The sequence below is a fragment of the Harmonia axyridis genome, chromosome 2 (assembly GCF_914767665.1).
Source record: "Harmonia axyridis chromosome 2, icHarAxyr1.1, whole genome shotgun sequence".
In the NCBI taxonomy this organism is placed as follows: domain Eukaryota; kingdom Metazoa; phylum Arthropoda; class Insecta; order Coleoptera; family Coccinellidae; genus Harmonia; species Harmonia axyridis.
This window is the reverse complement of record NC_059502.1, coordinates 21,029,214-21,043,584: the sequence shown is the minus strand read 5'-3', so window position 1 is coordinate 21,043,584 and position 14,371 is coordinate 21,029,214. Positions and strand designations below refer to the sequence as shown.

Here is a 14,371-nt window from a genome sequence, read left to right as displayed (position 1 = left end):
AAACTCATTAATTTACCGAGCTTATTTTGAGTTCAAAATTTTCACATTAACTTCATCTATATAGGTATCTCCATTTTAATCGTTAATTGATGGAAGCACTCCATATTTTATGAAAAATATGTTTTCATATATTATATACCAAATTTTGTCTTATTTTCATCAAAAACGAGAAAATTAATGATTGCCATTAGGTACTTTTATTTCAACCTGAAAAAGTCTTCTTATGCGTACTCACAATTTTCCTCAACAGCTTTTTTCTCAATTATCGATAAAAATAGGTATATGTTTTACCTGTATGTGTTTGTTCTTTAATTAAATTGGTAGATTTAATAAGAAATTGTGTCTAAACATTACTTCGTAAGGTTTTTGAATTTTCAATGCAAAAAAACATTCAAAATTAATAATCTTTTAGAAAAGCTAACATTTTTTTAAAATTTATTTATTCATAAATACATCCAACAGGCCGAGGCCCAATTACAGGTGTATGCAATAATACAAACAGAAATCACAATGGTACATCGCCGCTTATAAAGCAGATAAAAAATAAGGAAACATGTAGTCTTAGAATAATAAAAACAAAAAAAAACATACATATACAATGAATCATCTATGTCTGTTAGTTCCTCAACGTGATCTCCTGATATGAGATAATGAAAGAAAAAATATGTCAACATTTCTTAGATTGTTATAACTTCTGCACATTGTTGTTAGCGGAAAGAAAAAATAATGATATGAATTAGGTACATCAATATGAAATGTTGTGTGTGATCTGGAAGTGAAACGAGGAACATTAAATTTTGTTCATCCAAAGAGTAGAATTCTCAAATACTAATTTATTATCAGTAGAATTTTCCTTCGAGCTTTCCCTAAGCTTGCGAGAAATGTAAAAATTAAATAGAAATCAACATAAAATGACTTGACTGAATGGAAAGAAAAATAGGTAATCGGAAAATAAATCATTTCAACTAAATTTTGGAATTCTGAAAATGTTTTTTCTGATGTGTAAAGAATTTCAGATGCATTTTTATTTTTCTAGAAATGATGATTCGTCAATAATGTGACTTCAGATCAGAGGATGTAATTGTAACAATAAATAAAATTATTTTCAGTGAATGACAAATTTCAGCAACTGAAGAATAAACTTTTCTATTATTCATTCAACAAGTATTGAATACATATCTATTTTCATATCGTTATTTCGTTCATCTAAGATTTCTTTTTGTTCAATTAATTACAAGAGCAGTAGTAATTATCCATTCAATGTGCATTATTAAAGAAATCATTATCATTGATGTCGAGCCCCAACCTTAGAGTAAATCCTACATTGTATACCCTCCTTTAAAGCGATCTTTTTGTTTTCAGGTAACGTGGATTGAGCACACAGCAGGTATGTTGTCTTATGGGCAACCCACGATAAAGAAAGAGAGAATGAATAACTGTACATTTAGATCTTCGTCTTGAATGGCGGTAAAATTTTAAATTCTGAGATTGCAGAACAGTTTAGATACCATCATTATTCAATAATAACTTAATTATGATTTTTAGGTTAGAACTCCAATTTGCATTTTTTATTTCTAGTGATTGCTGGTTTTTCAAGAATATATTGATTGATTCGATGCTCGATGGATGATTGGTGATCGATAAGAGATCGAATGAGTTTTAATACACTGATCAACAATTGCTAGGGATCACTTATGAACTTCTCTTCATTTGTATTTTTTTCAAGTTATCTCGTGAATATCTGTACATTATATGTTCTCTAAGGAAAAAGTAAGATGTTTTGAGTTGATTATATCAAAGTCTTCCTCACTTCATCGGCTCTTGTTCACAAAATCGATTATTATTATCAATTGTTGAGCAGTGTATAAGTACATGTTCAATGTATGAGTTCACCCTAATTGTTTGGAACAACTCAAATGGGAGTCTTGATAGAACATCAAATATAAAGGTACAGTAAAACCTCTCTTGGGCGGACACCATTGGGACCGTGAAAAAGTGTCCGCCCAACGGAGGTGTCCGTGTAAGGGAGGGCCTGCCCACAAAATATTTGAAAGGTGAATTCAATAAAACGAGAGATCTGGACATATATACGTATATATTATAAAACAAAAAAATTTTAGAAAAATACATATTTAAAAGAAACGAATATGCAAATACTTCAAGTGGTTGAGAAAAAATCCAATAATGATGTCTGGCGTGTATTTGTTCGCGAAACTTGATTTTGGAAATGAAGTTCTAACTCAGACAGCATCTCTACTGCCTTTGAGTCTCCTTTATTCTTGGCGAACCCTTTCAACGTCTTCAAAATGCCATTGGCTTGGGAATAATTCTTTGGAATACCCTCATTTTCGACTGGGTCTTCGTCCGATTCACCGGAAGACTGATCTGCTTCGCCAGCATTATAGATAGAAACGTTTTCATCTATTTCTTCTATCATCAAATCTGTGTCAATATTGATAAAATCTTCGACTTGATTATCTCTATAGCCCATCGTTCGTGCATTTCTCCATATGTCTTGTAGAACAGATAGAGGGATGTCATCTTCAGCTGAAAAAATATCATTTTCCGTTGTCTGTTCGACTGATTCTTGTCTGAATCCAGCTCTGTGAAAACAATTCCTAACAGTTTCTTCTGTTACTCTCTGCCAGGCAGTTTTGATATAATAAATAGCATCGAGTACGTTTATATTCTTTGTAAGAACTTCAGCCTTGCTAACTGATTCAATTTCAGACAACAATTTTTTCACAACTAGTGCTCGATAAAAAGTTTTGAAATTCCTAATGATACCTTGGTCTAAGGGTTGGACGACGGATGTACAATTCGGCGGTAAAAAAATTATCTGAATGTTTGTTAAACGTATGTCTTTCGGATTAGAACTCGCGTTGTCTAAAAATAACAAAATTTTTCTCCTTTCCATACCCATTCTTCTATCAAAATTTTTCAACCATTCCTCCATTATTGTACATGTCATCCAAGCCTTTTTATTGCTCCTCCAAAAAACTGGTAAATCACTCACATTAATGTTCTTGAAAGCTCTGGGCTTTTTAGTCTTCCCAATCACCAAGAGTTTTTCCTTTTCTCCAGCCAAATTTACGCAGTGAAGTATCGTGAGCCTTTCTTTAGATAATTTTCCACCGGTGCATTTTTCATGTTTTAAGGTTAGGGTCTTATTTGGCAAGGCGCGGAAAAATATCCCTGTCTCGTCAGCATTAAAAATGTTTCGCGGTGAATAATCTTTCAGTAACATGGGCAATTTACTCAAGAACATTTCTACGTCTATTGGATTTACACTTGAAGCTTCCCCTGATATGGCTTTAAAAGCGATATTATGCCTTCTACGGAATTTTTCCAGCCAACCAGAGGATGCACTGAAGTCTTTATAGGCTAAATTGTTCGCAATCTCTTTTGCTTTCGATTGAATGATGGGCCCTAAAATTCAGAACGTTTTTAGGAGATGATTCTTGTTATAAATAGAAATGAATTACCTGACAACGGAATTCCTTTATTTCTCGCCTTGATGAACCATTCAAAGCAACACTTGTCAATAGTTGAGCCCGTTGGTTTTAAAAAATTTCGCCTTTTACTCTTACTGTCATTAGAACGCCACTGATCCAATAATTCACTCCTCTTTTTGACAATTTCAGCAGCCGCTGTTTTTCCAATATTGCAACGTTTAGACAATTCTCTCACACTAAGTTTTTGCTCATTGTATATATTCACTACATTAATTTTCTCTTCGAGAGTCAATACTCGACGTTTTGTAGGCATTTCTGCTTTCTCAACGGAATATATCGGACACGCTATCGGGAAGATCAAACTATACGGAACTAGACCATGAAAGCCGATGCTGATTATCATTTGCAACCGGGGATTCCCCCTTTGTGAATCACAGATACCATGTGAACACAGTTTGCACAGTACGCAGTGAAGCCTCTCATGAAATATTTACGTTGCATATGTTTCGGTTGTCCGTTCAAGGGAGAGTTTCGAAACCTAGTATACGAAAAATAGGTGTCCGTGTCCGCCCAAGGGAGCGTCCGCCCAAGAGAGGGTACCATATGAAGGATTTGCATTTACCGAATTCCGGACTATGAAAATGCGTCCGTTCAATAGAGGTGTCCGCTCAACGGAGGTGTCCGTTAGTAGAGGTTTCACTGTATATCTAGTAAAAAATGAATACTTAGATCAAATTACGGGAGATGTAAGAAAAACGAGTAGTAGTAAATTAATTTTATTAGATAAAAAAGTAGGTATATCATTTTTTCGTTAAATAAGAGTCGTCATCATACACATAGATATACGGATGTCTCTCGACCAGACCTATATCTTTTTCTAGTTGCTTCAAATCTTCTTCCATCTTCGTTTTTCTTATTTTCTTGGGAATGGTATCGGTGAGTATTGGCAATCCTTGATATTGCTTCTGCAACTCTTCCCAATTTTGTTTCAAACCCTGAAAATATAAATTTCATTTTGAAATCCAAAATTCTTGGGATAACAGACTAAAGCACATAGGTAAGGGTTCATTATTTTGTGTTACTCCATCGTAGACTGAAGCACATACGACGCAAATTCAATTGATCATTTCAGTGAAGATTAAAGAACATGACTTATATTTTATAATAAACATTTAACAAACTAACAAAAATAAAAAACTGAGTTCAGATCGTTATAGTTTTGTCTCATGTGCTTTGCCTTTCTGCCCTAGAATTATACTTTGTCCTAAAGAATAATACCAATACCTAATTCATAATGAAACTCTGTAGATAGTTGATGAAAGTTCATTTAAAAAGAATTTCATTCGATGTAGCTGAAACCTTAGGATGAACCGAGGATGAACTGAAGACTGAGAGTAATTTAGCCTGAAGCGGCAAATGTCCGGGTCGCAAAATTAAGAAAGCAACAATAATTATTTCGGTAAGTTTGGTAGTAAATGGTTTATTTTGATTTGTGAAACAATAATCCAATATTATGCTGAAAAATATATACAAGGTGTCCCAAAAAGACCAAGTCGAACGAAAACGGAATGTAGATCAGATTGTGCAGATTGTGATGTGAAAAAATCTTTCACATGAAAGTCTCACATATTTCGAAATCTATGATGTTTTATGAAAATGTTGAATTTTTTCACTTCAAATACTTTCTCTCATGCCATAGTTAAAATTAAATACTTTTCAAATCAGTTATTTTTCTTGAATATTGTTGAATGATTGCTTCAAATCATGTAATGTAGAATACCATAAAATATTATACAGGAATTCTGGAAAAAATTATTTAAAATTTACGTTTTGGAGAAAGTGTTTTTTTGTTACCGAATTCAATTTGAGGTGGTGTAAAAAAAAAGCACTGTGCCTTTTCTGCATATTAAGTTGAAAAGTTGCTTATTCTGTGAGGATTTCGAAAAGGTAAAATACAGGTGATAACCTTATTCAGAAAAAAAGATATTCAAATAGAAATTTAAATTTAAATTTTTATGATAGGTTTCGATTTTAAATACTTCAGTTAAGTCTGTTAATGGGCGAAATCCTACTATGCGTTCAGTAAATATAGTTCAGTAAATATAGCTGAAAATTTGTGTTTATGTCTTTATGTTAATTATAAAACTGCACATTAGATCATTATGAAAGTTTGCATTTGAATGTTCAATACTTCATGAGGATGGCGTAGCCAGAACCGAAGAAAATGAAGAAGAAGATTGAAGATATCATCCGAACGTGTACATCTTATCATTCACGAATATTTGTATCTACATGAGAAAGCTGTGTGCAAAATGGGTGCCGCGCGAGCTCACAATCGATCAACAGCAACAACGTGTTAATGATTCTGAACAGTGTTTGAGGCTGTTTAAGTGCAATAAACCTGAATTTTTGCGTCGATATGTGACAATGGATGAAACATGGCTCCATCATTTCACTCCGGAGTCCAATCGACAATCAGCTGAGTGGACTACACGCGATGAACCGAATCCAAAGCGAGGAAAACAGTCAGCTGGCAAGGTTATGGCATCAGTAATAATACTGATGCCATAACCTTGCGCATCCCAGAAGGGATGCGCGAGGTATAATATCCATTGATTGCCTCCAAAAGAGCCAGGGCCAGACCATCAACAGCGATTATTATATAGCGGATCGTTTAAAGAATGAAATCGTTAAAAAATGGACTCATTTAAAGAAAAAAAGATGATGTTTCATCAAGACAATGCGACGTGTCACAAATCGATGAAAACAATGGCAAAATTGGGTTTCGAATTTCTTCTGCATCCACAGTATTCGCCAGATCTGACTCCAAGGGACTTTTTTTTGTTTTCAGACCACAAAAGAATGCTCTCTGGAAATAAATTTGGTGAAGTTATCACCGAACCTGAGGCCAATTCTGAAGCGAAAGACAAATCGTAGTAAAAAAAATGGTATCGAAAAGTTGGAAGATCGCTAAAATCGCTGTATCGCCCTCGAAAGCAACTATGTTGAATAATAAAATCGATTTTTGCCAAAAAAAAATGTGCTTTACTATGGTAGACCGGGAACTTTTCAATTGGCCTGTTAGTTGAACATCCAAATTTCAGAAGAACATTTTTTTAATCTCCCAATGAAACGATCCTCATTTTTTCCACCAATTTGTAACAAAAAATATTTTCTTTGCTACCTCGAGAGCACGCTGCGCAGTTACCGGCAGAACGACAGCTGTTTCACGATAAAGTCATCAGATTTCGTTATGGAGGTAAAGGTGTATACGGCAGGGACCTCTGGTTTCCCATACTGATGATTTCATCATTGATCCCTTGATAATACACCGCAATCATCTGTAAGAGGAGGGCGCACCATAAAGATTGATTGAGAACATCTCGCCAAGCTATTATTATTTTGTTATTTTTTTTGTAATAATCTATTATAAAAACTTTTGAATATGAGTTTCATACCATAATTCACTCTGGGAAATAAGTGTGAGACGACCAATTATTATTACCCCGCAACGACATCTCATCAATTATGTCACTACTTGAAACACAACGTTTCTGCTCACCTCCAATAGTTTTTCTCTATCCTCCCTTGTTATATAACGGCATTTTGGTTGTTCCACCCCTTCGGTATCTCGCTTCATCAAATGTTCCTTGTGCTGATTTTCGATGTAGTTCTGCAGGTATGGAGGCGTCTTCCCATAATATTTGGAGTAGATATAAATAGGATCTACTTCCCTGATAAGAGGTCTCGAATCACCTTTGTTATTGAAAGCGACCTTTTTTTCGGGAATCTTCGATTTCAGTTCTAGTACTTTCTTGATGTTTGACGAAACGAAGTTGTGGCTGTTACGGTAGTCTTCTTTCTTCTTCATCTCTTCATTGAATTTTTTAACCTGAGAAGGGTTCGAAAGATTAATAATTGAATGATGCCGAGAATTTGATTTCATTTGAATTCTTTTTTAATCGAAGCAGATAAATCTGGCATTTTACCTCCAATAATTAACCTCCCTAATCAAATTGATAGGTACCTACACAGTCGTAGAAAAAATTGTTCGATACAATTTTTTACATAATTTTTTGATGAATGAAAACTTGCCTCCTTCTATAAGTCCAAAACTATACCTTCTTGCGGTTTATTTTATTCCATTTTTTTGGTCATCGTAGAAAAATTTGTTCAATACAATTTTTTCATAATTTTTTGCTAATATACATACATCAATGAAAACTTGCTTCCTCATGTAAGTCCAATAAAACTATACCCTCTTGAGGTTCATTTTATTTAACTAAATAGGGATCGAGTGATACATCTTTTCAAAAATTTCTTGTCCCTCTATCACCAGAGTAATATTTTTTTTTTATGAATTTCGGCATCGACTGCTAAGGTCATTAGCCATTTAAGATTAATGTGTACATATAAAATGTAGAGAAATATAGAGAAATATGAAAATAGACGAAAGCACAAAAATATAAATTAAACAATACAAATATGAATTAAATTTGTAGGAATATAGATGAAACTATAAAATGTATAGATAACATTGCAACAAATAGAATAAAGAAAAAAGAATGTGAATAAATTGTAGTAATATGAATATGTATCTGAAAATATAAATAAATAAACATAAGAAATATGTGACGAAACATTGTATATAATCACGGATGAATATTTACATTTTTTGCAATAATTCTTTAGATTCCGCCTCATACCTTTATACACTCTAAGTTATTGTCAATGCTTAAGATGAAACACCATCACGAGGCTATTCAGTTCAAATCGAAATTAGAGATATTCCTTCTTACAAATCCCCGATTTTTATGGGGTGTTCACATAATTTCCTTAAATAATAATCCACATGGAACAAAGTAATTATTTTTAATTTGCGAATGAAAAAAATCTTGGTACCTTTTTGTTTTTCGCAAAAAAAATTTATATATGCTTTATATCTACAAAGCACTGATATATTTTTGAAATATTCGTTAAAAGAAATACTACAAATTATTACAAAAGAGGTAATAAAACTATAATTTCGTGAAAGTCTTCGTACAGTCCTGACCTCTACTTATTTGCTTCGAAAAAAGAAAGAAGAGGAATGTACAACTTCTTACAAAGTTTGTTTATCTCAGGACCGCCAGAGAGGAAACTAGGTACGAAAGTTAGATTGATACGCGAAAAACCACGTGGTTGTAATCCCTCTTAATTCATTACGTATTTTCTCGAAATTTAGGACTTCTTCTTCCAATTCCTAACCATTCTGGTATCAAATATGGTAGTAATGGGTATTTTTTTTTTGAGGTATATAACTTTACGTTGGCATTACTGTTCAAGATGGCGACCGATTTAACAGCTGTCAAGTGATTTATTCTCACTTCTCAGTTTGGTTTGGCAATTCATCATAAATAGACTCACGCCTGAACAACGCTTGCAAATAGTGCAATTTTATTTCGAAAATAATGGTTCTGTGCGGAATACGTATCGCGCACTACGTCCATTTTATTTTGTTAAGCGATGAAGCGCACTTCATGAATGGCTACGTCAACAAACAAAACTGCCGCATTTGGAGTGAAGCTAATCCTCAAGTGTATGTCGAAACACCGTTACATCCAGAAAAACTGACTGTTTGGTGCGCTTTAAGGGCTGGTGGAATCATTGGTCTCTACTTCTTCAAAAACGATGATGGCCAGAACGTTACAGTCAATGGTGATCGGTATAGAGCCATGATTACTAACTTTTTCATTCCTGAATTGAACAACCATGATGTCCAGGAGCTGTGGTTCCAACAAGACGGCGCAACATGTCACACAGCTCGTGCCACAATCGATTTATTGAAAGACACGTTTGGTGACCGCCTAATTTCACGTTTTGGACCTGTGAATTGGCCTCCAAGATCTTGTGGATTTAACACCGCTAGACTACTTTCTGTGCGGCTATGTAAAGTCATTGGTCTATGCGGATAAGCCACAAACCCTTGACCATTAGGAAGACAACATTCGCCGTGTTATTGCCGATATACGGCCACAAAAGTTGGAAAAAGTCATCGAAAATTGGATGTCCAGATTGGACTACATCCGAGCCAGCCGTGGCGGTCATATGCCAGAAATCATATTTAAAATGTGATGCCACAAGATTATCTTGCGGATAAATAAAATTCATGTCAATCGAATAATCCATCGTTGTTTTATTGCAATTTAAAGTTCTATAGCTCTAAAAAAAACACCCTTTATGACGTTGCAATGGAAACCGAGATGGAAACCTTTTGCAATGGAAATTTTTCGGAATTCGATTTCAGGCATAGCAGTGATTGAAGTTATTAGTTGACTTTTTAGGAAATTTCTTATTCTGCTCATTGTAATGAAAAATCAATGAATTTTTATCAACAAATACAGCATAATTATTTAAACAAAAACGTCAAGACAGTTGAGCAAATTTAGCGAAAAAGAGAAGTTTTTAAATAAACAAACTCCAGTACTCATTTCACAAAATATGAATGATATTTACAGATAAATGTTTAGGAATATCATATGCACTTTTTCAATGCATATTCATATCAAGTTGCTGGTACTCACTTCATCTCTGGTAGGATAGCATGTTCCCTTCTTCTGAAACTCCAACTTGGGGTCATCGTATGGTCGACATCTAGAATGAGGCTGTTTTCCTGTTCCTTTCCTCAAAAAATCCTTGGGGTTTGGCAGACATTCCACTGGTTTTCCCATACTCTTATGGGATTCCTTGCATATGGTCGAGTAGACGTTTGGCTTCCTTACATAATCAGCGTACTTAGAACGGTACCTCGGTGATTTTTTCACCAGTGGCACAGGTTTTGTGGTGATGCTATAAATATTCTCGTCGTGATTTTTCAAATAAATTACCGACATTTCGTCTGGACAGTGAGAAGTTACTCATCGAAATAACATTTGACGGCACGTATTGCTGTCAATGGGGATAATATTGATCTAGAATTCTGTTGTTAGTTTCCTGTCGATGTTTAATCGATGTGCACGTTGCTAAATGTCAGGTGAGGATGGAAAATATTGATTACAGGGGTGCGTTCAGATCACAGACTACTTAACAGGCCAAGTGAAAATTCCCCGGTCTACCATAGTAAAACACATGTTTTTAGCAAAATTCGATTTTATTATTCAACATAGTTGCCTTCGAGGGCGATACAGCGATTATAGCGCTTTTCGATACCATTTTTGTGGTACGATTCGTCTTCCGCTTCAAAATAGGCCTCAGTTTCGGCGATTACTTCTTCATTGGCGCTAAATTTCTTTCCAGTGAGTATTCTTTTGAGGTCTGAGAACAGGAAAAAGTCGCTGGGGGCCAGATCTGGCGAATACGGTGGATGCAGAAGCAATTCGAAGCCCAATTCCTGCAATACTGCCATTATTTTCATCGATTTTTGACATGGCGCATCGTCTTGATGAAATAGCACCTTTTTTTCTTCAAATGGGGCCGTTTTTCAAGGATTTCATCCTTTAAACGATCCAATAACGCTATATAATAAATCGCTGTTGATGGTCTGGCCCTTTATGAGGTAATCAATGAATATTATACCTTGCGCATCCCAGAATATTGATGCCATAACCTTGCCAGCTGACTGTTGTGTTTTTCCTAGCTTTGGATTCGGTTCATCGTGTGCAGTCTACTCAGCTGACTGTCGATTGGACTCCGAAGAGAAATGTTGGAGCTATGTCTCGTATCATTCATTTTCACATATCGACACAAAAATTCGGGTTTATTGCACTTAAACATCTTCAAACACTGCTCAGAATCACTTTGTTGCTTTTGATCGATTGTGAGCTCGCGCGGCACCCATTTTGCACACAGCTTTCTCATGTAAAAAAATTCGTGAATTATATGATGCAAACGTTCAGATGATATCTTCAGAATGTCTGCTATCTCGATCAACTTCACTTTACGGTAATTCAAAATTATTTTGTGAATTTTTTTGATTTTTTCGTCGGTGACAGTATCTTTTGGGCGCCCACTGCGTTCGCCGTCGTCGGTGCTCATTTCACCACGTTTAAACTTAGCATAACCATCAATGATGGTTGATTTTCCTGGTGCAGACCCCAGAAAATCTTCATCAAGCCAAGATTTTGCTTCAACTGTAATTTTTTCACTTCAAAAAGCAATATTTCATCACCACACGAAATCCTTTTTTTCATCTTTTTCCAAATAACAAAAGTAGCTACTCTCACATCGCAATATCTCACAAACTAATGTTTGCACTGCTTTAAAATTTCGACACGTATCGTTTGAAGGTTGGTACTAACTAAAAATCATATGGATTTAGGTAATACCTAATACTAGTACTAACTATACTAATACTAGCACCGCCATCTCTGCATCAGACTGGGGACCTTTAAATTTGCCTAATATTGTCAGTAGTCTATATTGGAGTTGCAATTTATTATGTTTCTGATACACCTTATATATTCAGTTGTTATATATAGATGAATCGGGGTTATTATGTATATCATAACAATTTTGAATTTTTTGTATTATCATAAAAATACATACATAATAAATACACGATGTATTATATTTGAAATTGAGATATTCAATAGGTTATGGGTCCAGATGGTGATTATTTCCTCAGTTGTTATATATAGATGAATCGGGGTTATTATGTATATCATAACAATTTTGAATTTTTTGTATTATCATAAAAATACATACATAATAAATACACGATGTATTATATTTGAAATTGAGATATTCAATAGGTTATGGGTCCAGATGGTGATTATTTCCTCAGTTGTTATATATAGATGAATCGGGGTTATTATGTATATCATAACAATTTTGAATTTTTTGTATTATCATAAAAATACATACATAATAAATACACGATGTATTATATTTGAAATTGAGATATTCAATAGGTTATGGGTCCAGATGGTGATTATTTCCTCAACCAAAGAAAATATATCCAAGAAACCGTACTAATAGCCAATTTGGGTAATGCCAAACCATCCAATGTTCCACTGGATTCAGGATATGATAAACTCAAACAAGGAGAACAACTCGGAAATAATAAAAGTTATCAGAAATTAATTGGGCAGTTGCTGTACGTATCTGTCAATACACGTTCAGATATTCATCCAGTGCATCAATTCTGAGTCGAAAGATATCGTGTCCCAATCAAAAAGATTGGACTGAACTGAAGAGACCAGTAAGATACCTTAAAGGCACATGTCATTTCAAATTATGTCTAAGTAAAAGGAAACTGAAAAACTGAATTGGATTCGCTGATGCTGACTAGGCTGAAGATGGAGTAGATACAAATAAAATAGTGGATTTCTTTTTCAAAATAAATGGAGGTACAATCAGTTGGGCATCTAGAAAAACAAAGACTGTAGCAATTTCTACTGCAGTAGCTGAATTTGTAGCTTCAACAGAAGCAAGCCAAGAAGCTATGTGGTTCATAATGAATAATGCCATAGTTCTATAACAAGATTTTAATTAATGCACTAGGGTATCACTTATTTTTCACTAATTCGATCTACGACATTTTTCGACAATTTTTTCTATATTCTGACGTAAAAAGTTATGTCCAATTCTCCAGATATTTAGTTTTTGTCGCACACCATTGAATTCTTCAATTTCTCTAGAGCTCCGTCCTAGTGGTTTTGATCGATAACGATTCCATTTGGTTTTGTTCTTTGCTTTCTCCCTACTTGATCTTAGTTTGGATCGTTTGTGATTATAACGTCCTGATGTATTTATGATCTGTTTCCGACTTATGTTCCTTTTTTGTGCCATCTAAATAATATAACTGTAATTTAGTTCGGGATGATATCAAATTTGATTCTAAATTGACGTTGGAAAATTGACACATGAAAACATCAATTTTAACTTTACAACTTTTTTCTCGTGTCCTGAGTTTACTCAGTTCTATTTAGAATGCTCGTATTTAGTTTTTATTGCTCAGTCGTAGTTTGAACAAACAAACTTAACAGACACAAATACGTTGATGAGTGCAACCGAAAAATTGTACACCAATCAGGGCCAAAAAACCGAAAACGATTCGATCCATAGAGTAATCACACATGAAAATTGATAAAGAATCAGTAGTTCAATCCACCATTTCATTTTTGGGTTGCTATAGTGAATTTCCCGAAATAAAAAGAAACTGTCATATCATTTCACATTGTCAACAAGCAGAATGCCTACAAAATTCCAGAACCAATATGAAAAAACCTGGGAGTAAATCTAAAAAAAAAATTGAAAATGAAACTGAAAAAAGTAATGATAAAAACAACAAACAAATAATCGATTGGAATGAATACGGCTTAGGAGACAACAGAGAACGTATGGAACAGCCCTGGTGGTATAATTGCAAGCCATCCATACACATTCCACGTTTACATATTCTGCGGAATTCCAAAGAAAGAGTGAAGAAACGACCCAGCAGAAAAAGGAAAGCCATTTCGTTCATATCAGCGAGTGCTATAAGGTGTAAATGAATGAAGCTATATAAAAAATTAAAGGCAAGATAAAACAAACAACTGTAAAAGACTACAAGAAGTTAACCCACATCGAATACATTGTTCAATTGCAACTCTCTCTTGATGAAAGCTTCCTTATACATATATACTAAAAAAACACCTAAAAAATTGTTTCTGTTGTTTTCTCTTTCCACCACATATATCGACAAATGTGGAAATAATATATAAAAATTCAATCCAAAGTTTAAAATCCAGATATGTTGTGATTATCGGCATCGATGTTCAGTGATTAGTTCGATCCTCAGGGGAAAGAAAAATGATAGCGCATTAGAGAGCGCTATTGAACATATTGTACCAATCGATCATTGAATCATTTAACCCTTTTCCTTATCATTGGTTGAAATTCAAACATTTTGATCTTATCCTTCGTGGTCACGTGACCGATGGCTCAAGGGTGCATCT

The 14,371-nt window shown here is 34.4% G+C and overlaps 2 protein-coding genes across 2 annotated transcripts; both read right to left on the bottom strand.

Moving 5' to 3' along the window:
• Positions 1–2,158: 2,158 nt before the first annotated feature.
• LOC123672201 (tigger transposable element-derived protein 6-like) lies at positions 2,159–3,768 on the bottom strand. Its single transcript, XM_045606214.1, has 2 exons — positions 3,486–3,768; positions 2,159–3,429 (listed from the first exon to the last, which is right to left on the bottom strand). The coding sequence occupies exons 1-2, from the start codon at positions 3,766–3,768 to the stop codon at positions 2,159–2,161; spliced, it is 1,554 nt and encodes a 517-aa protein (XP_045462170.1).
• Positions 3,769–4,215: 447 nt separating this feature from the next.
• Positions 4,216–10,416, bottom strand: LOC123673687 (enkurin). Its single transcript, XM_045608290.1, has 3 exons — positions 10,019–10,416; positions 7,018–7,347; positions 4,216–4,450 (listed from the first exon to the last, which is right to left on the bottom strand). Exons 1-3 carry the CDS (start codon positions 10,325–10,327, stop codon positions 4,256–4,258), a joined length of 834 nt encoding a protein of 277 aa, XP_045464246.1. The 5' UTR covers positions 10,328–10,416; the 3' UTR covers positions 4,216–4,255.
• Between the last annotated feature and the right edge of the window lie 3,955 nt (positions 10,417–14,371).

Coding starts and splice junctions, on each gene's coding strand:
- LOC123672201 (XM_045606214.1), bottom strand. CDS start 3,768: ATGCCTACAAAACGTCGAGTATTGACTCTCGAAGAGAAAATTAATGTA. Junction 3,430..3,485: donor TAAAGGAATTCCGTTGTCAG/GTAATTCATTTC, acceptor TCTGAATTTTAG/GGCCCATCATTCAATCGAAA.
- LOC123673687 (XM_045608290.1), bottom strand. CDS start 10,327: ATGTCGGTAATTTATTTGAAAAATCACGACGAGAATATTTATAGCATC. Junction 7,348..10,018: donor GCTATCCTACCAGAGATGAA/GTGAGTACCAGC, acceptor AACCCTTCTCAG/GTTAAAAAATTCAATGAAGA. Junction 4,451..7,017: donor ATAGAGAAAAACTATTGGAG/GTGAGCAGAAAC, acceptor TTATATTTTCAG/GGTTTGAAACAAAATTGGGA.